Source organism: Anneissia japonica, unplaced genomic scaffold (assembly GCF_011630105.1).
Source record: "Anneissia japonica isolate Jap-2015-1 unplaced genomic scaffold, ASM1163010v1 scaffold288096_len198612_cov187, whole genome shotgun sequence".
Lineage (NCBI taxonomy): Eukaryota > Metazoa > Echinodermata > Crinoidea > Comatulida > Comatulidae > Anneissia > Anneissia japonica.
Window position 1 is genome coordinate 121,234 of NW_022701639.1, and position 24,000 is coordinate 145,233.

The following is a 24,000-nucleotide window of genomic DNA, read 5'->3' on the forward strand; positions in this document are numbered from 1 at the left end:
GAAAAAATTAATTTGACGGGGAATTTTTTTCTTTAAAAGATAATAAAATTTTGTGTTAATTATGGGATTCTTTATTTAAGAAGAATGTCGAGGTACTAGTCCACCTGTCAGGGGTACTAACCCTGTTGGAGGTACTAGCCCCCTCTGTCGGGGAAGAGCCAGGACACTTCTGCACCTCACAATAGTATACAACACCTTGCAGATACGATAGCACTGCTCGCACTAAACGGTTTTTAGTCCCTAAATTTTTGACAGCTTAATATTAGACATGTTTGAATTTTACTTTCGGCACTTGAGATTTGATTTTTCCCCCACTACATTGCTGGAAATTTGTATAACATACTGTATAACCTTTGTCATACCTAAATTCAGTTCAAGGTCAATTCATCATCATGCCATTAATTATAGTAATTTATTCATTAAAAAACAATTATCTTGATCTGTTGAAAGACAGATAGAAAAACACTCACCTCCATGCTATCAGTACATTATATTTTGGAATTTAGCATAGTGAATAATGCTACACCAAATTGTGACCACTTAAGATTTAAGACCATATTACATTTGATTTTAAATTATTTATTACATTTTCAAGAGAATCACTGGATTATCATTTGATGATAATGGCCATATTTAACTGGTTCATTTAGTTGACAACTAACTAACTAGGTAACTATGCAGCCATTTTGTTTGTTGAGTATTTACCAGTTTTCTATTTGTCTGATCATCTTCGTTAAGTAGGATTTTAACACTGTGCAGGCAGAAGTGGTTTTACCAAAGAACGACCAGTCGAATACGGCTAATGTTTCAACCGCTTTCTTTTAATTATTAATCATATTCAAACTTGGGTCTACTACTAGTCCTTTTCAATTTAATTTAATTTTAATTTTTTTAATTTAATATTATATTATTGTATGCAACAAAAGGATAAGAAAAAGAATGTTTAATAATTTCTTCATTCACTACTTTCTATTGCTCTTTCTGAGAAGATGGTATTCTGTAAATTTTTGTTTGTTCATTTGGTACATTTTCCATCATTTATAATGTCTTCCTAAGAATTTCCAAAATTGTTGTTTATCAAAAATAGATGACAATGACATGAAGAGTCAAGCACCACTTAATGCATGTAATTCTATATGACATTCTCAATAAAAAAAACTGCAATAACTGTGACACATGACAAGTTGTGTATAGCAGTATGAGTAATCAGGTTCATTCAGAATGTGGAATACTTAACACAGATAATTCTAATATCTCCCCATTAATATAATAGCCGGCATTAGAAACTGACAATTGGATATGTATTAAGAAATGCATATTGGGTATGAAGAAGTATGTCATTGCTACTGTCAGGCTAAGTATGATGGGGAAATATATATTCCTGACACTTGAGGAGAGAATTAGTAACAAAAGCTCCCAACACATGAATCTCACCTACTTATAGTCTCACATGAAAAAAAAGTACAGCAAAATTTATGTATTCATATGCATAAGTTTTTTGGTGCAAATTTTGCCTCACAAGGCCAAATTTGCACTGTATTTTGAGGAACGGACCTGGGAACTGTTTAGTTGAAATCAATCGAGAAATGCAAATTCTCATCACAAGCCATGGTCAAAACAAGTGCCCCGAATGTATTAAAATGCTAAATTTGAAAGATGGGTTGAACAAGAATACGCCCTACTTAATATGTAGTATATATAAGAATAGCAGTGCACCTTTTCCCCATAATCTAATAACTCTAAACTGAGTATACCTTGCGAGACCAAAAAGCTGGATCTATGAATCAATGGAAGATTAGGCACAAGGTGACAGCTGGCTAATGAGGCTACAGTATTTCTTTCTGTACTAAATTTTGACTGTCAAAATGGGAAGGGAGTTACATAAATTCATTTTTTGGGTGGTATAAAGATTTAAAAGGCAAACCCTTGAAAAAATATATATATAATTGAATATAATACTGATATTAAATTACTTGTGATATGTTCCAACAAAAACCCGGACAAAGTCGCCAGTAATGATTTGTTCAAATAAAGAAGTTGTCAGGTTCGCAACTATAAAGCTCTGTCCAGATTATCAAATTTTCTTTGAAAAAAAGAAACTGTTGTATGCCCATATATAGTCATGATATATCTATATATGATCATGATGTGATGTCATCATGACCATATTTAGGAATGTCACATGTTTTTGTCAAATAGAATTTCATAGTTTGGACAAGGCATAAGGCTTGACATTTCTACTGCATTATGTTCAATATCTATATATACACTAAACATCTAAACACTTTAAACAGATGTGACATTATACAATCATGTTTAGAGCTAGTTGCTAGGTACATTGTGTTGTTCAATTTGCGCTCAGTTATACGTAACCGTGTGCAACGTGTGCTAAGCATAATAAAGTTTAAAGCTGTTTTTTTTTCAATATCATTTTATTTAAATTCCCCTTATGGATTAGGCTTTTAAACCCAATACATTTTATACATCATTATAAAGCCAATTCAATATAAATCTTTTTTTTTTTATATTTTGAAATTTGGTGAATTTGTCCTGGCTTTATAGGAAATATCAAGTCAAACTGCAGCAAAATAATGTTAGATTAAGTTGGCAGTCCATCGTCACATTGTAATATGGTGATGAATAATTATTTTTAAATTGCATTGAATTGATAAGCTAGGCTCTTTGGTGCCTAGAAGAATTACTGGGCAATATGGGCCATTTGAAGCTGTTCTGAGGTGTTTTAGAACTTATGCCCAAAAAGATTTAAACAAAATATAAACAAATGTTTTTTGTCATCTGAGTCATGGCAGATGGGAAATTTTGGGATATCTGGTTGGGAAATTTTGGGATATCTGGTTGGGAAATTTTGGGATATCTGGTTGGGAAATTTTGGGATATCTGGTGGGGGAATTAACACTCTTCCCCCATTCCATCAAGGAAACCAAGTTCCACATTACAATATAAGCATATGAGACTGCCACTTTAACTAGAACAAAGTTTGCATTTGATTGGAAGGAAAGTTACTAGTTCTGACAAAGCATGTAAGAAGTTCCCATAAAAAATACCCTGCATACACTTAAGAAAAAAAAAATAGGGCACAATTAGATACAAATGATGTAGACGTGGATAAAGCAAAAGTAGGACTCACCCTGAAATCGTTATCAAAGCTCTCAGACCGAGACATGTCAAAACTTTGTGACAAGGCAGCTTGCTATAAACGAAACAATCAAACGTATCAATTAGCAAAGCTGAAAGGCATTTTTCTATCTGTTTACTAATCAAATTAATTTAGCTCATAATCAACATCACCGTCAAGAAAGAAATTAATACCATATTTCACAAGGGTCATTCCATCAGCATTGCTGAACATACATACGCAAAAATATTATAAAATTTGTTCAAATAACAGAAAAACACAACCGAACTTGCACTAGTGGGTAAGATACCAGGATAGCTATCTGGAAGTTGTGGTTCGAACCCCACCTGAAAAACTTGCTAGATCTTTTTCGCAAGAATTTAGGAATGTACTGAGCATTCAGTACGATGACACGTCAGGTAGAGCAACAACATCATTCCTATAACTAATCTCCTGATGCAAACACCATCGGAATACAATTTTAATTGTCATCATTATTTTTATTATTTTCCTCATCATCATCATCTTTATCATCACTTCATCATCACAAGTGTCACCATTAAAAGAATGTATACATATCATTATTATTATAACTGTAATGTACCAGTACATAAATATGAACAGAAATTTTTTTTTTAAATTGATTAGTTAATTACTCACATGTATATTAGGCACACTGGCAGTCTTGCGGACTAGTTTACCCTGGGCTGAGAGCTTCTCCTTAATGATCACTTCCTGTCGTAAGCGATCTAAGGCCAGGATACTCTCCACTGCAGATACCCCTTTGGTGTATTTCTCGATGTACGACTCGCCTTCTTTATTCTCAGCACCAGTGGCTGCCATCATAGCTAAGGTCTCCCTGTCTTCTGGATCTTCCAGGGCCTAAAAACAGAAGTTTATTGCTTGAACAATGTGTAAAGAAGGTGGACCTATACTTTAAACACAGGAGGACAAAGCAGGCACTGGCAAACATTTTGAAATTTATTTATTGAAAGATGTTGAAGAATGAGGGTGGAGAAGGTTTGCTAGAGCATATGCTATAAAGACATATTTCTTCTACAATATTGAATATTGCTTTATGGAAATAAAAATGGTTATATTTCTAATTACAATAACATTTATATGAACCAGACAATGAGGATTGTGGCGAGCTAACAGTGCATTTACCACGAAAAAAAAAATGTTTTCTAAACCCTGTCCAGAGTATCAAATTTTATTTGACAAAAACATGGGACATGACTAAATATGGTTATGATGACATCATATCATGACCATATATAGGCACATCATGACTATATATGAGCATACAACAGTGTTCTGTCAAAGAGAATTTGATAATCGTGACAGAGCTAAAGAATGTCTCATTTGATAGGTAGGTTTTAACCAGGCAAGTAATACAAGTTCTACAATACATACTACTGTATTAATATTTTATTGTTTCCTAGGTAAAACATGTGCAGAAGCAAAGAATTGTCATTTCATTTCTATTTGTCTTTATTCATCGGTGACTATAAATGTGTGTGTTCAACCTAAAGGTTTGGAATGAAGCTTAATTACCATGCATGGCCATAAACATTCCCCATACCCTTTTGTATGATTGATTTATATCTGCGGGGGAAAGTGATTTGTAAATTGTATAACACAAGGATAAGGGCGATATGTATACTTTAAAAAAGTATATAAAAAAAAGGCCCTTTGTTGGAATAGATCAGCATATTTTGACTGTCTGTATTGATGAGATTGATGAGGTGTAGTTAAGCAGGTGTTATGAATATTTCATGCATTGTTTGTTACAGGAAATCTACTGATACTGATGTTACGTATATTTACCTTTGGAATGTTTGCGACAATTTCATATGTAACACCAGAGGAACGATTAGCTTCCTATGGAAAAAGAATAATCAATTAATCAACACTTGAAAGGTCCATAAACTAATAATTGCAAAATAAGTTCATAAAAAAAAATTAATCGAAGAATAACATTAAACAATAAAAAAAAAATTGTTGAAGAACTGTTATAATCGTTAATAAACCAAACATAATGGATGTTAACTTACTGCAAGCTTTCGTCAAAGTTATCAACATGGGATAGAACTGGCACAAGAGGGCGTTGTTTACACAATGCCCAAAACAACTGATGCTAGCTGACATAGCCTGACGAAGTCATGTTGATAACATCGGTAAACGATTGAAACAGTTCTACCACAATTATAAGGCAGCGTGTAATGTGTTGGACTTCTGATCGTGAGATCGGGAGTTCGCGCACCAACACTTGTCGCATTGCTTATGTCCTTCACCCAGGAGTATAAATGGGGGGAGGGTCATGGTGTTACCCGCTTGTCGGTGACCCTGCCACGACTGTTCCAGTCAATTAATAACAGCAACTAGAATCGATTATTATTCGTTAAAGGAAGCTACATTAAAACCAACTGTGTAGCTCCTGTGATTCATACAAACGGATGAATAAGAAAGCCAGAGGAAACTATTTGAATATTTAATAAAAATAATAATACTAAATATTATGGCAATAAAAAACAATAAGAGAAATAATAATAATTCTAATAATATTAATAATTAATAATGAAATAATAAAGCTCTAATTAAGCAATACAGCTCTAACACTACCAAAATATCTGTGTAAGAACATATATTATTTTTAATTTTGATGGTACAATTTCATCTTCTTACCACTTTAGTTATCTTTCGTTTTAATGTGGATGCCAGGCTTATCTTTTTGTAAACATTAACACAGATGCGTTTACGTAGCACAAGCTCCATCATGGCTGGGTGGCTCAGCTGAACTATCACCTTAACAATTAGATATATACGCTCATCTTGCGAAGTGACTCTGTTTAAGTGTGGTGAGTCATGTATAGAGGAATCCCATGATGCAATAGCACACACCTAGAAAATAAAAAAAAAAGGTGTTCATCTTACTTTTTTAAAGAGAATGCATAGGCCATGCAATTGAGTTAACGACTAAGATTCCTACAGCTTATACTAATAAGTATTGCTATAAATTTTGCAAAAGTTCTACTTTTATTGTGAAAATTTATATACTCCTACCCTTGAACAAATTAATGGTCTTTGTATTACTAATACTGTACATGTTTCAAACTCTTTTTGTGGTTTACAATCAGTTTGTAAATGATTTAGGCTTATGTTTTTTTAATCCTGGTATATACAGCACCCGCTAGTTGTCAGCTGACGCAATTCCATAGAGAACACAACACCACGTTGCATTCGCAACGGATCATTTTTAATGACGATTCATTCAAATTGCCACCGACAATCAGCAGACGGCATCACGTCATATAATGTTTACAGGGAGCAGAGTAGGATTTATCGGCCGACTGTTGTACGGTGCAGTAAGTGGCTGGCTTTATTCTGCTATTCAGTTACATAATGATTAAAGCTAAATAATATTTTTGTTCTTAAAAAATATGTGGTATACAGAACCACTTGACATACATTTTTGTACAATTGATTGTTTTAAACGAAAAATAATTTTTATTCAGTGAAATTTGAATGTGTTTCATTGAATTGTCAGGCACAAGTAGAATATTAAAAAAAAAGTTATTGAGCCAGGTGTTTGCTACTCACATCTTTTTCGTTGTATTTTACAATTGGTAGACTGATCATCTTAGCGCCATGTTCCTTCGGGAGTATTGAGTTGAAAGCAGCAGCACAAAACGTGTCCATTGAGTCATAAGCACCCATATCATCCGCTGGGAATGGAAGTGGTGATAGAAATAAAGTCATTATAATTATTATTATTATCAATTTACAGTATTATAATTATTATGTCGTAATCATTATTATTGATTATTAAGTTTATTAATTAAAAGTCCATACTTTTGTTGTAATTAATTTTTAAGTTTGCTTCGTATACTGGTGTGTTCAATGCTTCACTGATTTAAATGTGACTTTTTGATGTATTTTTTGGTTTTTCCTACCAAATGATAAATTAAGTGGTAAGCCCTCACACACACATTTTTTTTAAATGGATGACAGAAAATATATTTTATAATATGTAGTTAAGAATGAAGTATGAAAGTTGTGTTTAGTTATTTGGAGTCCAGACATCATCTACAATTCCAGCTTACTATTTAAGTCCAGGAAAAGCACTGGTACATGTGTTTCCATGCCAGGTGGTGGATGCCAGCTGGCTACAGCACCTGGGATATCACTATTATTGGCTGGCACCAACACAGCATTCCGTTCTTCCGTTAACGACACCCACTGGTTTATTAAACTTGCCTCTCGCTCCATGTCCTGCTCTGTTTTAGAAGCTGAAAAAAACCAAACCACAATGTACGTATTACTGGAAAGACACAGGGTGGGGTGTTGGTGTGACACTGAAGTTATACTACTAAATTTACACCTGTGCTGAATTAATTAATTATTACTATTTGTGGGTTGAATTAAATGATAATTAAAATTGTTGTGACGTCACTATTAACATGAAAATGAGATCCTTTAAGTGGATTATGTGTAACTAGCAGCTTAGCTCAGTCAGCTAATCTAGTGGTAGCCGCTGTGTGTGCGCTGAACCGTGGAGATCTCTAGGTCCCCGGTTCAATTCCCATCGCTGCCTCTCCTTGTGTTTCAGCTAGAGGGCTGAAATACAAGTTACAATAGCACACCACCTTTCGGATGAGACGTTTAAGCCGTTGGTCCTGTGTGCATTATGGCCCATGTGCACGTTAAAGAACGCAGTACACTCTTCGGAAAAGAGTAGGGGATTGTCTCCCAGTGTACTGCCCAATCACCACCAGAAGGACCCCACTGGAAATAAGTCTTCTTCTAGACTTTCGTGGGCTACCCTTGGTGTTTACACCGAATAAATCCAATCCAATCCAATCCAACTACTGCTTGCACACGGTTCTGATTCAATAGGCATTTTTCAATCACTTGGCATTATAATCAGACTTGTGGCATTATAAGTGCCTGATAATGCACATATCGTAATATGCAACCACACTGCTCTCCACATTCCTTCTCTCATATGACTGTCCCACTGTTTCTGATCATAATGCTCCAATGCCACACCACCTCTCCCTTCTAGTTGCTTCTTGATCTTGAAGTATATGTTTCTGCTATAAGTACAGATTTAAGTCCAATATTAAGAAATTTATATGGGCATAAATGGCACATTTACCACTTTTACATGTAACAATGCTTTTATGACTGTTATAAGATATCTCCACTTCAATAATGATTAGCTGAATGGGGGTAAGTAGATGACCAGAGGCTTCTAATGACATGCTCTTCAAATGCAAGTTTAAAGTTCAACTATCAACTTCAATATCTATTTTATAAATCAGGCACAGTATTAAGTTTTATTTCCATGAACTCCTACATGTTTTATGAGAGCAAGTTTTAGGCAGAAAAAAAAGTTTTCATGGAATAAAAATCACTTTTACTGTCCCCTGCTATAAGCACATGTGCCCATAATTTAAGCTCAAAGCCAAACAAGAATATTCACTATCATAGCAAGTATTAGCTGGCAAATTATTTTGTAAATTGGTGAATTTGGACTGAATATCTCTATTTAACAAATTTAGTCAGATTCAAAAAGTGGTGTACATACTGTTAATTAGTATTATTTTACAGCATTGCAATGTATATACACTCATTACTCAGACACACGATAAGTATTCTTATAGTCCAGTCTATCTACCGAATGCCCGGAATTAATTGCAATAGTTTTGCTTTTAAGGCTATTATTCTTTATGTGTATCCTAAACAACATATAAAAAATCTAGAAAAAAATTATTTGGTGAAAGCCATCTAAATTTGGTATTTCAAAAAATTAATATCTAGGTGAAAGATCATTAAAATATAGTTATTTCATCTTGTCAACTACTAGTCCTAGAGAGTTGCTTTTGGTGTCAAATTTTTCAGAATGGGTATGTTCCTATTTGGTCTAATGGGAAATGTGGTCTGAAAATGACTGGAAGTGCCCTTATTTTACATTTGACCCATATTATAAGACATTTTCATATTTAACTACAGATAGTAGAGACTTGAAACTAATCTTAAATTATACACAAATATGCCTGCTTCCTCAACACATATCTCTGTTGATGTTGAAAAAGATCTGAACTTTGACCTCAGTAATATTATCTTAATTTGCATTTTTAACTTTTTCGCTAATAAATATGAGATGGTTTACATAAAGCATAGTCAAACTACTGCATTATTATTAGGAAACAAACATAATAGGACCTACTAGGCTAAAACTTGTCATTAGGCTATGGAGAGGTCAAAAGGTCACAGGTCAATACCCAATTATGGAATTAAACTATTATACTAGTGCAGTCTATCTTTTTTTTGAGACCTATCATAACAAATTGCAAAGTGTTTCCTGTTGGCCTATGCATTTTCCTTAGCTACTTTTATACATATCTTGTTTGACCAATCAATCATCCCATTGCATTTGCAATTGAAATAATTAACAATTCCAATAATAACAAAAAAGGTGTTTAAAATTGTAATCAAGCTTCTAGCTTTCTAGTTTTCTGTGTCAAGAAGGATGATGTTGCAATTTGCATGCCTATTTCAGACAAATTTGGTATTTTTCATGCGAGAAAAGCTAAACTACTGTATTGCAACGTGTTGTTCATTCACTCAATAACACATGAACAGCATGGGACTAAGTATAAAGGTCCAGACTCAGAAATACTGGGATGGTGTCTGTCGGGGTGTGTGTATGTGTATATATATATACACACACATATATATATATATATGTTTATTCTAATCCCACCTAGCCTATTGTTTCTAATCATGCTTGCATGAAACTCTCACTTTATACTATCTGGCTTTCTATTTCTGACTGTTTACTTACGTTTACTTTTTAGCTGTTGCTTATCATTTTTGTATCTCTACCGAGATCCAGCCATTGTTTCAAACAGCTTTGTTGTTTTTCAGTATTTTGCCTTTTAATCTATATATATATATATACAACAAAGCCCACAACAACCACCTTCTCCACACCAAACAACAAGCACCGACCAAACTATGCAACTGTCGGATTAAAAAACATTGCCCACTCTCGGGAAATTGCCTCACCTCCTCAGTTATTTACAAAGCTACAATCACAACAAACGAAGAATCGAAGCATTACATCGGGCTCACAGATACCGCATTTAAAACCCGATATACAAATCATAAGCACACATTCAATGCACCAAAACACAAAAACAGCACAGAACTTTCAAAGTTCATATGGAAACTAAAAGACAGCAAAACACAATACAATATCAAATGGTCCATTATTGATAGAGCCTCATCCTACTCACCCAAAAACAAAACAAAACCTGTCTCTTATACACATCTAGATGTGTATAAGAGACAGATATATGGCTGGTCTCTGTTTTAATCTGAGAGTGTGAAACAAATAAAGAACTATGTTATTCCTCATTAGATTTTGAGTTGAAAACAATTATTTTCATTATAATTCTAATTTGTTTTGGGTTGACCCCTTTTTTTTCGTAGATTGACTGGTCTATTATATATATTTATGTATTTCGTAGATGAACATGGAAACATGACAAACATTAGTGCACTGTAAAACACACTTGAAACACAATGTGTTAATATGCAGATGATGTAGTATTTGCATATAATTTGCATGTCACATTGTAATATCACTTTACCAGGCGAAAATGGCCTCTTTTCTTCTTCTGTACAAGTCTTTGAATAAACTCTGTCATACGCTTCATTTTGAATTAATTAAAAGAATCATAGGTGTGTTGGTAGGTTCTATTTGTAGGTTTGTATCTAGGAATATATTGTTGCACAAGCTCCATAATTTATAAATCATAGCCTACATTAGGGGAAAAAATATAAACAACAAATTCACTGTAAGACATAACATACATATAACAGAGCATTAAAATAAATATAGAACACAAAAGTCACCCAAGCATTATGGGTAATTGTACCTTTCTTGTTTATGATTTTATGTATCTGTTCATCCAGGTGTTCCCTTCGTTTCATCAGTGCCTCTGACCACCTGTCTCTCAGTTTATTTAAATCTTCGTCTTGATAACTGTCCAGTGCTTTTTGTAATTTTGATCGTTGCGTGATGCTGCCTATTGAGACAGCGGTGATGGCTTCACATATTATTGGCAATGTGCCGGAGTTCTGCACCATTTGAACCCACACCTTCACCCTTCTTGACTGACCCTATTGTTCAAGATTGTTATATGTGTTAGAAATATCAAATCCTTAAGAACATAAAGCGTAACAGTAATGGAGATGTTCATAATTAAAATAGTGATGATGGTGTGAGATAATGATGACGATGGAGATGATAGAACACAGCGGTGGATGAAGTAGGAGCGATGATGAAGTCAATAAAGTGATAATGGTCATATTATAAATGTACGATGCTAAAATTAAAAGTAAATGAAAATGTGATGAGGTAATGATGACAAAGGTAAATAGGAGGTGGATTGACAATGATGATCAGAAGGTGATAATGATGACTATGACGACGTGATAATGACGAAAATGAAGGAAATAATAAAGATTAAGATTATAATGATGATCATAATAATTCAGGCTTGGCATCCTGAAAACCAGCGTACTGTCAATAAAGGGTAAACTGAGTAATTATTAGGAAGTATTGTATACTTTAGTACAGAGAAGCTGTAATACTTTTACTCATAACTTTGACAATAGTAAGTCAATTCTAGTAAATGATGCATCATTTTTAATGCTTATAATATGCAGAATGAATATGAATATATTAAAAGGCCAATTTTCTTGTTTTGGTCACTGATGATGGGTTTGGCATGGCAAATCCCACTTTGTATAGTGCTTTCCTGCAATTTCATGCAATGTTTTGTAACATTTAAAAGCTATATATTTTAGTTACCTGTCTAAGTTGGAAGACTCCTCCAGATACAATGTCAGGTCTCTGAGTGCACTCAACAGAAACATAATCACCTTGCTCATTCAGCTCCTGAATCTCAACCCACATCTCTAATTTATGTGTCAGTTCCTTCCACCTAATAACAACACAATATAATTCACAATTGTAATAATTAATATAAAAGATATATTTAATGCTTGTTGTAAACCACATAGATAGTTCTGAAAAGAACTGTTGTTTGTTGAGAATGTCTCAGTAAATATTAAGAACCAATCAATTAATTAGGTTGAGCTCTGATCAGATTATTAAATTTACTATGGAAAAAAAAACTTTTGTATGCCTATATACAGTGTAGTCATTATGTGTCTATATATGGTCATGATGTGATGTCATCATGACCATATTTAGGCATGTCACATGTTTTGTCAAATAAAATCTGATAGTCTGGACAGGGCTTTATAAGTGCCATGTCATTATACTAGCTTTTTGCTTAGGCAACAGGAGTGCCCAATTCACTTTCAACAAAGGATCTTTAATGGGTTTTGCTGTGGGCCTCAGTATTCACCTACCTCAGTTCCTCCGTGATGATGTCATTAATAATCTTTTACTGATGACATTCAAGATTTTCGGAAATGGAACATTCAGATCGTTCTTTCATAAGTAGTACTTTTCTTTTGTCATCTTATCAAAGACATGTTAAGTTGTTACACAGAGAAATCTTAACTGTTACTAAAGTATGACTAAATGTTGTTCTAAGGTTATTCACATTGGGATTTTTTTCAAGCTAAATCATTTGTAGACTATCGAAATTGCCTATTATCTGAGAACCATGTGTTGAAGCAACCCTCTTCCATAAATTGTTTAATAAACACATCTATTGATGAATAGTTTCTGGTTTACCTATCAGCTAATGATTTGGACTTTGCGTGAATATTATCCATTTGCCAGCTTGAACTACCACTTGTTTCACCTGAGCTCCGATGACCCCATACCTCCACTGCTAAAGACCCCTCTAACGCATGCTCCACAAACTCTTCGGATACATTGACAGTAAATTCCTAGAAAAATAAATGAATTACATTTGAATAAATCCTCACTAATTTAATCTTTCAAAAAATAATAATTGGGTCATTTCCTTTTGCATTTCACTTACTTATTCAGACAAGTGCCTTGGGGCCCCAAAAGTCTCGAGCACAAGAAAAGGTCTGGAGCCCCAGATTTATCCTTTGCCTACCAAAATGCACTCACCTCTATACAAATAATTACTCCTCACATATCATCTTTCATCAATAATTAGTTAACGATCAATACATAATACAAACAGCAATTGAAACTGAATGTATTCTATTGGTCTATTTTTGTAATGTATGTTATAACATTTTTGTATTATGCACTAAATCTGGCAGGTTTTATTATAAATATTAAGTATCATAAAATCTTACCCTTGTGTGATTAAACTTGACCTTACGTTGGACCTCCTTTAAACGTCTACGCGGCATTAAAAAATCATCTGATTCTGGACCAATCAACGGAGGTACAACCATGGGACCATCTTGACCCCAAAATGTGTATTGGCAGAAAACAAAATGCGCCAAACTATGAGGTAGGTCTGAGGCACTGACGATCTTTATCTGCAATTATCAAATCAAATGCGATTATTTGTATCTACATTGTTTGATTACTGATGATGATAGTGATGATGGTAAATCATGGTAAATGCGAGTAAAAATGATGATCAGAATAATAAAGTATGACTTATTTATCATACCCTGCAGCATAGAGGTGCTCCAACAGCTAGGCCCTCAACCTCATTCTCTCCCACTACTTCAAAGCCACTGCAGCTATCATTACTGCCTAATGGTTCCTTGTCTGGTTTTTCATAGACTGGAGGATTGATCCTCTGCAACTCTACATGTAATCTGCCAGCAACCTTTTACCGATAATAAAAAAACATGGGGAACAATTATACTCAAAAATCAATATCCATGTCTTATAAACAGAACAATTTGTTCAAACAATAAATTTTTATGTGACAAAAACAAGTAATTTGTCTATATATGGGTGTGTTATGACATCACCCTCCCAAATATAAGCAAATCACAGATACTTGTCACACAACATACACAAATCAGCAACATTTCTTTACAGATTGGCCTTGTTAAATATGGTATATAAATAACAAAAAGGAATCAGTTCCAAATATATGTGAATATATCGTATGTGAACACTGAAACTAGAGTAGGGTATTGTTTCCCTATGTACAAGATGGACCATACTGGAAATAAGTCTTCAAACATTGATTGGTTTCCTTTGGTGTGTTTCACACTGAAAAAATCCGAACCAAACCAAACAAATAAGACACTAAGAATGACTGACCTCGCCTTGCTGGTTGATGATTGGTGCTGGGTACTCAAGTTTAACATCATGGAAGAGCACTTCTAGGAATATATTAGCAACACCAATCAGATTGTGGTTCTCCTGGTATTCATAGAATGGATCCACTTTTTCTTCCTCATCCTAAAAAAGCCAAGTGGAAGTGTTAAGAAATACATACACTACATTCAACCGATCCAAAATAAATGTGTTAGCTCTTTTTTTGGAAAATGTGATATCCAATTGTACATCCACACACAGAGATTAAAATAACTATACAGATCGAATGGGGTGTAACTACGCCTAGTGACACAGACACACAAAGAGTTTTTTTTTTCTGCTGATCTCAGAAAAACTTTATTTGACACACAACAGTTTTTGGAAATATGACAATTATTCTAAGCTGAGTGACATGTCACCATAAGTATATAGGAGGTTCTATCTGTCACATGCTGGCTGTTGCATTAGTCACACTCTACAGGATAAACTAATGATCTATGAACTAAGTCTCTTTTTAAGGCTTAGGAAGTGACATTGGAGTTTGGTCGTAAGAAAACGTGTGGGATAAAAAGAGTTGACCCCAAAACCCTGGGTTCAGATGAAAAGCACCTTATACATCAAGCTATCTCTACTCTTGTAGAAAATGCTGCTTATTTTTGGCCTGTAACTGACTATTGCCTTTACTTTTATGAAAGCACATGAAAATACATATTCATTTTTCTTTTTTTAACTTTTAAGAGAAGGAATGCTAGAAAAAGTATTTTACATATACTAAGAAATTTGGCATATAAAATGTTCATGAAGGTGTACATAAACTGATATTTGGTACTTATACAACTGAAAAAATATAATACATTACTATAAAGATTGACTAAATCACATGCTGTTAAAATAAAACATAAAATATTAAAATATATATATATTTTTGACACTCTATTAAGGAGACATTAAGGTCGAAATTGGAATTTTGAGTCACTCAAGCTTGGACAACACAAATTTTGTTTTTTGTGTTATCGACATGTTATAGTTGAACTACAGTAATTCCACCCCTAATAACTAATGATATAAAATAGTTCACAACACTATTTTCATATTACTTTCATAATTTGTTTGAAGATCCAAATATGTTCAATACTGTATTATAGTATATCACATATTTGTTGATTGTACCATACACTCTCAACATTAGTGCATCTGTGAATTATATGCTGCTTGACAGTAATCTTCCGTGCCTTTTCATTTAACCAGAATAAGTGGAAGGCAAATTAACTATAACCCACAATAAATACAGCATGCAAAGTGTATATAAATAGTACTATTCTAACAAACAACACATATTTACACAACGCATGTGGAATGCCATAATTGTGAATGAAACAGATTTGGGCCACAGCCTTCAAATATGAAGTTGGCCATCAATCTTGAAAGAGAAGAGTAAACACTATTATTGAAGTTTAAAATAAACTAATTGTCTACCGAGTGACTTACAAAATAATACTACTAATAATATATATAATATATGTTATATCAATAATAATAAGCAATAAAATAATACACAAATAATACTGTAATTATTCACAAAAATTATAAAACATGCAAATTAAATCCTCATTCCCGGCAAAATTTCACTTGTTAAGAAAAATCCGATTTTTATATGTTATGAAGATTTATAAATATAATACAAATTGCTAGTTTAACTGAATTTAGACATTCCTAAACATGAAAAAAAATGTAAAATAAGACTGAAATTTGATTTGTTTGTGTTCATACAAAAAACAAATGCGGAAGAATTTTTTAATGTTTGATTTTGCGATAGGTCTGCGAAGAAATATAGTAGGCGCAGAAAACTTTAACCTATATCAACACTGCTAGGCTAGGCCTAGCCTTACCTCGATTTAGGTTCTGTTATCAGACATAAAAACGGCCAACATGATATTCTCCGTTGCTAGTATTGACACTTGTGAAATATAATATTTCATTATAGTTATTTCAAATGTGTTAAAAAAAAATGATTTTGACCGAGATTTTGACAATTAAAGAAACATATCTCAAGCCTACTCGATCAACCGCAGTGTGTGAGATGCGAAGTACAAAAATTAATCTGACTGGATAGGTCAAACTTTATTGACTGTTCAAAGTATACACAAAAGTGAGAGCATTCCAGCCGATGTGATCTACAACCTCAGAACTTGCCAAGTAACAAAGAAATAGTGGAGAAAATGGTAATTTCTTATGAGAAAATGCCAAAATTTTTCCATGGTTTTTAATAATTTGAGTAATGCATATGCATTTTATCTAAAAAAAAGTCTCTTTTTAGTTAAATTTTGCCAGGAATGGGGCTTTAAAAGCATCTGGCATAAAGAGACCTACAGTAGTAATAGGCATAAATTAATAAATGTAACTAGCAACATGCATCTATAAGGCAAGGGAACCAGCAACAAGCATAAATGAGGGTAGAGAGTGAGCAACAGGCATAAATGAGGTAAGGCAACGAGTAACAGGCATAAATGAGGGAAGGAAGCAAGCAACATGCATAAATAATGGAGCAGGCAACAACAGGCAAGTGGTAAACGGTTCAAGGAATGAATATGAAACATATATATCACCTCAGTTTGTTCAGACAAATTAGCTCGTGAAGAAAACAAGGAATCCTGATCAGCAAAGAAAGCAAAAAATGAAATGAAACAAAAATTTATTATAATTAGCAAAGGTATTTCATAAAAATTATACTGACAAACCCACATTAATAATTAATCATATACAGTCCAGAAAAAATATTGTTAAAAAATCATATTATATCAATTGATTGCCCTCCAAATTCTTGAACATTCTCTCAAACCTGAAGGAGCGTGTGGCACAGCGTGTATAGTGTTGGACTTCTGAGAACGGCGCTCATCGCATTTGTTGTGTTCTTGGGCAACACCCTTAACATTTTTTTAAACTAAACCTAGTCTAACATTTAACTCTTATTTCTTATACACAAGTCACTAAAATGTACACCATTCCTACTTAATCTCACTCTTAATATGATATAGTACACCATTTCAAATGGTGTGCCACTATACTCTAATAACACCATTCATACAACCTATCCCATAACAACTTCTACCCCTAGATTAACATACTTTGCCTTTACACAAACCCTACCAGTAACCTCAAACCATGGACCTATAGGTCCATGCTCAAACCTACAGGAAGTGTGGATAATTATTTGTTGGTAATATCAAACAATGTACTAAGTGAGATTTTGTCCAAACAAAAGCACCCATGCTGCTCTACAAGACCATCTGATTTTGCTCTATACTTTTATTCTTCTTTAAACTAAATAAAAATACATTTTAAAATTTAATTTTTTAACCAGCAGTGAAACACTGACTGACTTGTTAGTGTTTGGAATATGCACCCTATCAGTATATTGTTCACCATAAACTCACTGAAAACCTACTGGTACTTTGAACACTCAGCCTACCTAACACATGCATACCCTACTCCAAAACTACTTTTAATGAATCCTTAACCCTAAAACCCATATCAATATTGGATTAGCTACAACTGTATTTCCATATCTATTCTTCCTATTAAAACTGTTGCACTACTACAGATATTTTGTACATAAAGTTATCAGTAATTTCTTCTCAATACAGACAAAAAATATTGTGTATTAAACATTACTATGCTTAATCCCTTTGTTTATTAGAAATAAAATGTGAAATGATTAGTATTATAAAGGTACTGACAAATGATTAGTAAACCCATTCTTTTCCCAGATGACTATTCCCAGATGACTAAAATAAATACATAAGCAAAAACCAAGAAAGTTAGTAACAATTTTCACCTGTGACTCAAAGAATGACATCTTGTGTAAGGGATGCATTATACCATCCTCTTCCTAGAATGCAAAAATGATTCATGAATATTTATGAAAAAGGGTGCAAAAGTAATGTTATTAGCAAACAAATTCATGAAAATGCATTAGTAGAACATCATGAATGAGTAATTAATTATTTGGATAAAGCATTGCACTGATATTATCTTTTATGAATAAATTAACATAAATTATGATGAACATTAGTATGAATTAATGTTTACTGTTAAAAATGTTAGAAAAGTGGTATACATAAATCAGACTGTACACTTGGTTCACACTGGAGGAATATAAACATATTACTGCAACTATACCAGTCACCAGTTCATTTTTTATGTAAACCAGTTGAAATTAGACTGATGTACTGATGTGAACTCACGCCAAAATTTGCAAAACTTTGCTGCAGCTAATGCAAGAAACCACTTGTATTAATCAGCTCACAATTTTGTGTTTGCAAATTGATCTGTTCCGTTGTTCATTATTTCCTTCACAAGACTTCAGGCCTATAAATTTTGATGTACATCAGCTATTTACCCCAGTAAACATAAACACTACCAGAACAGTACAGGATTACTGATAAAAGCAGTAATGATAAATTTCTGATCTGTTGATGATGTTAAGAAGAACTATACATAAAGAAGTGGTCAATATGTAATGGCCAGTCATAGAAAAGGCCCAGCCTGCAACGCCAAGACAGAGGCCCTGATGAACTACATGTCTATAGGGATCCTCCCCCTTCCCCTGGCTTAGCTATTCTTAAAACAATGTTATACATAATACTTTCCTCAAAGATGCATATTAAAAAGGTTGTTTCTCACATACTTTGCTATTTCAAATTTTTAATCTTTTTAAACTTTTTATCTAAGACAAGTTTAATAAAAGCTTAAGTAATTTGCTTAGGCCATCTTTTTTGATTAGTAGCATTTTTCTAAGCTGAAACAGATAATCCCCAACCCTGAAATTTTAAGAGCTTTGAACTGGCAGCCCTAGGACAGCACCTACTTAACCATCAATCAACAGCTCTGCTCTAATCCTTCTCTTCTTTTGCATGCACCTTACCTTCAGGTACTTTTCCTTCTTTTCTCCGTACAATTCCCTCATGTCGACGATTTTGTTTTCCAGTTTCTCGACAGACCACACCTGTGTCCCCCTGCCCTTCCTCTTCACTTTGATTGCTGGTTCACTTACTAAAACACCTCTCTACAATTTAAAATATATATTGGTTACCAGACAAGTAAAGAGTCTAGGCATATACAAAGATATGAGAACGGTTAAATGAATAGTGTATGTTATCATAAAATCAATAACTACCAGTCAACAAGGTGTCTAAAGGATACATAAGGAAAATTATTGAATGAATGAATGTATAAATAATTTAATGAATGAATGAATGTACAGATGACTATAAATAGAATGAATGTATAAATGGATGAATGAGTGGAGGAATGAAATGACTATGTAAATGAATGCTTAAATGAATGAGTGAGGATGTGAAAGAAGAACTGAATGAATGAATGCATGAATGAGTGAATGAATGAATGAATGAAAGAATGAATGAATGAAAGCACGAATGAACGAATGAATAAATGAATGATTGAATGAATGTGTTAGCATGTAACTGATTGTTTATGCATGTGACTGAATTTTAAAAAAATAAATGACTACGTAAATGATTGAAAGAAGAAATGAATGAATGGAGAGAACTAGTGTATAGATGAATATATCAATAAACAAATGAGTGAGTAGGCAAGCAAGTGAATGAACTAAATTAATGAACAAACAAATGAAAGTGTACTCAGAATAAGAATGTTATATTTCCCTTTAGCAGAGAAGATGATTCTAGCTTTCTAGCGGCTCATGCTTCTGGGCCTGCACAATGACTCACCTTTCTATTTGGTGTGAGGTTTGCTGCTGGTATTTGTAAGGTGACATGAAACTCTGTGTGTTTGCCCATCTCTTCACTCAAGAAGTTGGCCTCTCTTGCGAGTGAGTTTGCTTTCAAGACATCCTCTTTTAATTTGGCTAAACATTGTTTGAATTCATCTTCTCTGTAGAAATATCAAAAAATTTACATTGTGAAAATGAAACATTAAAAATTAAAAAATGGTTCATCCCAAATCATCTTAAAACAAAATAATGCTGTTCATCAACAGTATATGCAGGATGAAATTCCAGGATGTTTATGTTTTCTGAAGGCAATGATGGATGAATTGAAATGCTAAACTGAAATGTACCTTGCATCTGCCCATCTATCTTCCATCGAAGAATTTGCCTCGCTTCCCCCTTCACTGCTGCTTGGGCTACTACACCTCTCTGGGTTTGTGTTCTCTTCTGACCTATGTATCTGTGGTTTTAGTTGTTTCCTAAGGCTCTCTAACTGTTGTTCATACATCTGTCGCTGCTTTTCTAAGGCACCATCTTTATCTTTCTTGTGCTGATCCTCAAGAAGTGTCATGGCTGCTTGAATAGGATCTGTTGATTTATAATTACATAATTTATTATATTAAATGTTTCCTTGTGGTAGAATATGTATTAACATCATAACATAGTATTGTTCAGCTACCACAAAGATTTGTACCAATATACAGTATATATCTATATAGGTCTGGGGAGTAGAGCTGTTTTTATTCGTGAGAAAAAACACTTGCTGTGGCAGGGTTTTAACCCACGATTAGAAGACAAGCATCTTAACTACCAAGCTATTTAACCCTTCACTCCAATTTTTTAAATAGGTAATTCAATGAATATTAATTGAATTCTCATGGTTCTTTTTACAGTTTTTACTACAAACAGTTATTAGTTTATTTATTGGCACTATGTTTTTAAAACTGAATCTATGAAACAAGATGGGTGAAATCAACTGAAATTACCATTCACAAGTTCCTGCATCATGACTTCATTCTGAGCAAAGTTGAAGTCATACTGTGTGTTCTTTGTCTCAGGCTCCGGGGTACTACCTCCACTGGATCCTATGTGACGGAAAGAGATAATTTACATAAACATGGTATAATGCATATAAGTTAAAGAGCAATCTCAGCAATAACTTCACAGCACACAAGCAGTTCTAACTCTGCTACCTTCCTTGAAAGTTAATATTGTTATACTTGAACATTACATGCATACAATCAGAGAATGTGTCATCTAATTTTGATATAAACAATTTAATTTGTATGTGCATGATCATTTTATATTTGAGGACATTATGTGGGCATGTATTGGTCAATATTTAACATATTTAATAAAGAAATCAATGGCTTTTAACTGAGCTGCTTTTTTCATTCATAAAAGAATATCCCCAAAAAATGATTAGCTAGTAGTAGTTCTAAATGATCCTTTTTCAATGAAAAGCTTTGTATTGATTTTTGTGTTTGAGTGTATAATTTTGATCTATCATCTGAGCTCAAAGAGCAAAGAAACTTCTATACTTACCTACACCAGGCGATCTTGGGCAGTTGATGCGGAAGAAATGGTTGTTACCCCAAAGTATTCTGTCGCCATGCCGTAAGGCTGTCCTACTTTTAATTATGGAACCGTTCACACATGTTCTATAAAGAACAATAATTTAACATTATACATACTACCACCAATAATATGTAGTTCAGTTTTTCACTTATTTGTCGTTTTTTTTTTACCCCATTTATTTCATCTCTGCTTTTAAGTTCTTCACATCATAAAACAAGAAATTTCTAATAATATTCATAATATTGATTATGTTTTAAGAAACTTAATACCTTTATATTTTTCTTATGCCTTTTACATCGGAAATGTCACTTAAATGGATTTGAAAGAGTCATAATGCACTTAGATGGACACAAGCGCTATTTATGTGTTTATTTACTGTTTCCATAGTTCCTAGTTGGGTATAACCCCATTCAAGTATAAGCCCACCGCAGATATAAGCCTGGTTTTAAATATATGATTTTTCATGGCAAAAAACCCAGGATATAATTTGAATGTCTAACTCAACTGACATTTATAACTACTTTCAGAAAAAAAACCCCATGATTGGCTTTTAATTAGACATGCAGAGTTGAAATGAGAAAATGCCTTTTGATTGACCCTTTCTACTAACTATAAGAAAACATGCTGTCAGTTTAGAAAAGGATTGTCCCATTTTTTTTGTGAAAATGGGATTCCACATCCAAGCCACCACCAAATTGGCCAATTTTTTTCAGGTGAGATGGGAAGCTTTACCAGAGGAGTTGTGGTATTATTTTGGTGGTTACCTAGCATTTGGCAGTGGTACAATGGACACATCAGTCTGATTCTGTATGTCAATGATACAATGCTGAGGACTGATTCCTAGGCCACTTAGTTGAATATCTTGTACAGGTTCTGTCTCAGGCCTACCAACTAATGTGTGCTCCTGTAAGAGAGAGAAAAAAAAGTGAATAAGCTTGTCGTCTAAGCATAAATAGAATATTGGATTGGAAAATTATGTGGGAAGTAAACCATATGCATATACAGATATTATAGTTTTAAAAAATAGTTTTGAAATTAACTTGCTCATCTTGCACAAATAAAAATAGAAATTATCAAATTTACAAAAAGTGCATCCTGATGTTTATACTGGATGACAAAAAAATAATATATACTTCCATTGACTAGAAGCATTTCTATTATTTTTCGCAGTAAAATTATGGGTACGCCTCTTGGCGGCTGATAGGACACTTCTGTTCGCAATTCAGCCTAGTTAAAGTTGCAAGAGACACCACAGGTTATTTCCTACCTATACCTTTTAACATCTTTTAAATACACTAATTTCTATGTTCAATACATCTTTATTATCATTTGTAAAGCATCTTCACAGATAACTGATAATTAATTAAGTAAATAATTAATTAGGTTGGGTATCTGAAATAAATGAGTGAACACAGTTATTACACTGATGATATAGGAAGTTAGGATGTTCAATCAACAGCCATTAATTATTTCCTCGTATTTACATTATATTTAAAAAAAAATCTGTTGTAGATGTATTCTTTTAAAAAGATTAATAATAATATTATAATTAAATTAATATATAATAATATATAATTAATAATAAATGTTTATTTGATTGATCAACACCCTTTGCACTGGAAATGAATTTCACTCACTCAACCAAATCAACAGAGTTAAATTATCATAATGACGTGCTCTGTCAATGGTTATCTTTCTAATAGTTCTTACCTTGAGGTAGTACACTAACAGTTCATTAAGTGATGGATCAGCATTTAGATTCACCAAGAAACACTTATTCCGCTCAACTTTGATCCCTGATGCTTGAACGGAGATTCCCATTTGCTCCAATGCCTGCTGTCTCTCCTGTAGGAAATCATCATAAAAAAATATTAAGTAAAAATTACTAAAAGAGCACAGTTATTTTATACAACTATTCATTTATTCAATCACTTACAAATTCATTCATTCTACAATATTCATAAATATAACATGTATAGTTTTTTTGGAAATATTTTGCAAAACTAACATGTTCACATAGAATAAAATTTCTGTATTTTGGTTTGTTGCAACCCAATCTAACTCTATTTTGTTATTACCAAGCCCGTAGCCAGGGGGGTTCGTTGGGTTCGAACGAACCCCCCCCCCCTTTTCATGAAGTGCCCTTTCAACAAATGCTGGCTAGCCTACCCTTTAGGCCTAGCCTAGAGCCTATCATCATTAAAAGTCCTATTTTAATACCTGATTGTTAGGCCTACCTAGTAACATAAAAAATTCAGGCCCCGAAACCTTGACTCA

The 24,000-nt window shown here is 33.4% G+C and overlaps 1 protein-coding gene across 10 annotated transcripts in view; it reads right to left on the minus strand.

Moving 5' to 3' along the window:
- LOC117103656 (kinesin-like protein KIF13A) overlaps positions 1-24,000 on the minus strand; it is a 96,046-nt gene that overhangs the window by 21,205 nt on the left and 50,841 nt on the right. For 6 of the 10 annotated variants that reach the window (XM_033244248.1, XM_033244247.1, XM_033244253.1 and 3 more), the window contains 21 exons: positions 23,434-23,568; positions 22,488-22,627; positions 21,691-21,806; positions 21,132-21,230; positions 20,496-20,733; positions 20,147-20,309; positions 19,321-19,461; positions 18,232-18,285; positions 17,003-17,047; positions 14,400-14,540; positions 13,792-13,953; positions 13,466-13,654; positions 12,924-13,081; positions 12,027-12,159; positions 11,089-11,332; positions 7,243-7,428; positions 6,740-6,864; positions 5,825-6,040; positions 4,967-5,020; positions 3,797-4,018; positions 3,149-3,211 (listed from right to left, as the gene is read on the minus strand). In XM_033244248.1, coding sequence (XP_033100139.1) covers positions 3,149-3,211; positions 3,797-4,018; positions 4,967-5,020; positions 5,825-6,040; positions 6,740-6,864; positions 7,243-7,428; positions 11,089-11,332; positions 12,027-12,159; positions 12,924-13,081; positions 13,466-13,654; positions 13,792-13,953; positions 14,400-14,540; positions 17,003-17,047; positions 18,232-18,285; positions 19,321-19,461; positions 20,147-20,309; positions 20,496-20,733; positions 21,132-21,230; positions 21,691-21,806; positions 22,488-22,627; positions 23,434-23,568 — 3,024 coding nt within the window. The remainder of the gene's footprint in view (positions 1-3,148; positions 3,212-3,796; positions 4,019-4,966; positions 5,021-5,824; positions 6,041-6,739; positions 6,865-7,242; positions 7,429-11,088; positions 11,333-12,026; positions 12,160-12,923; positions 13,082-13,465; positions 13,655-13,791; positions 13,954-14,399; positions 14,541-17,002; positions 17,048-18,231; positions 18,286-19,320; positions 19,462-20,146; positions 20,310-20,495; positions 20,734-21,131; positions 21,231-21,690; positions 21,807-22,487; positions 22,628-23,433; positions 23,569-24,000) is intronic. The other 4 variants (XM_033244257.1, XM_033244252.1, XM_033244251.1 and 1 more) reach the window with 3 other exon arrangements.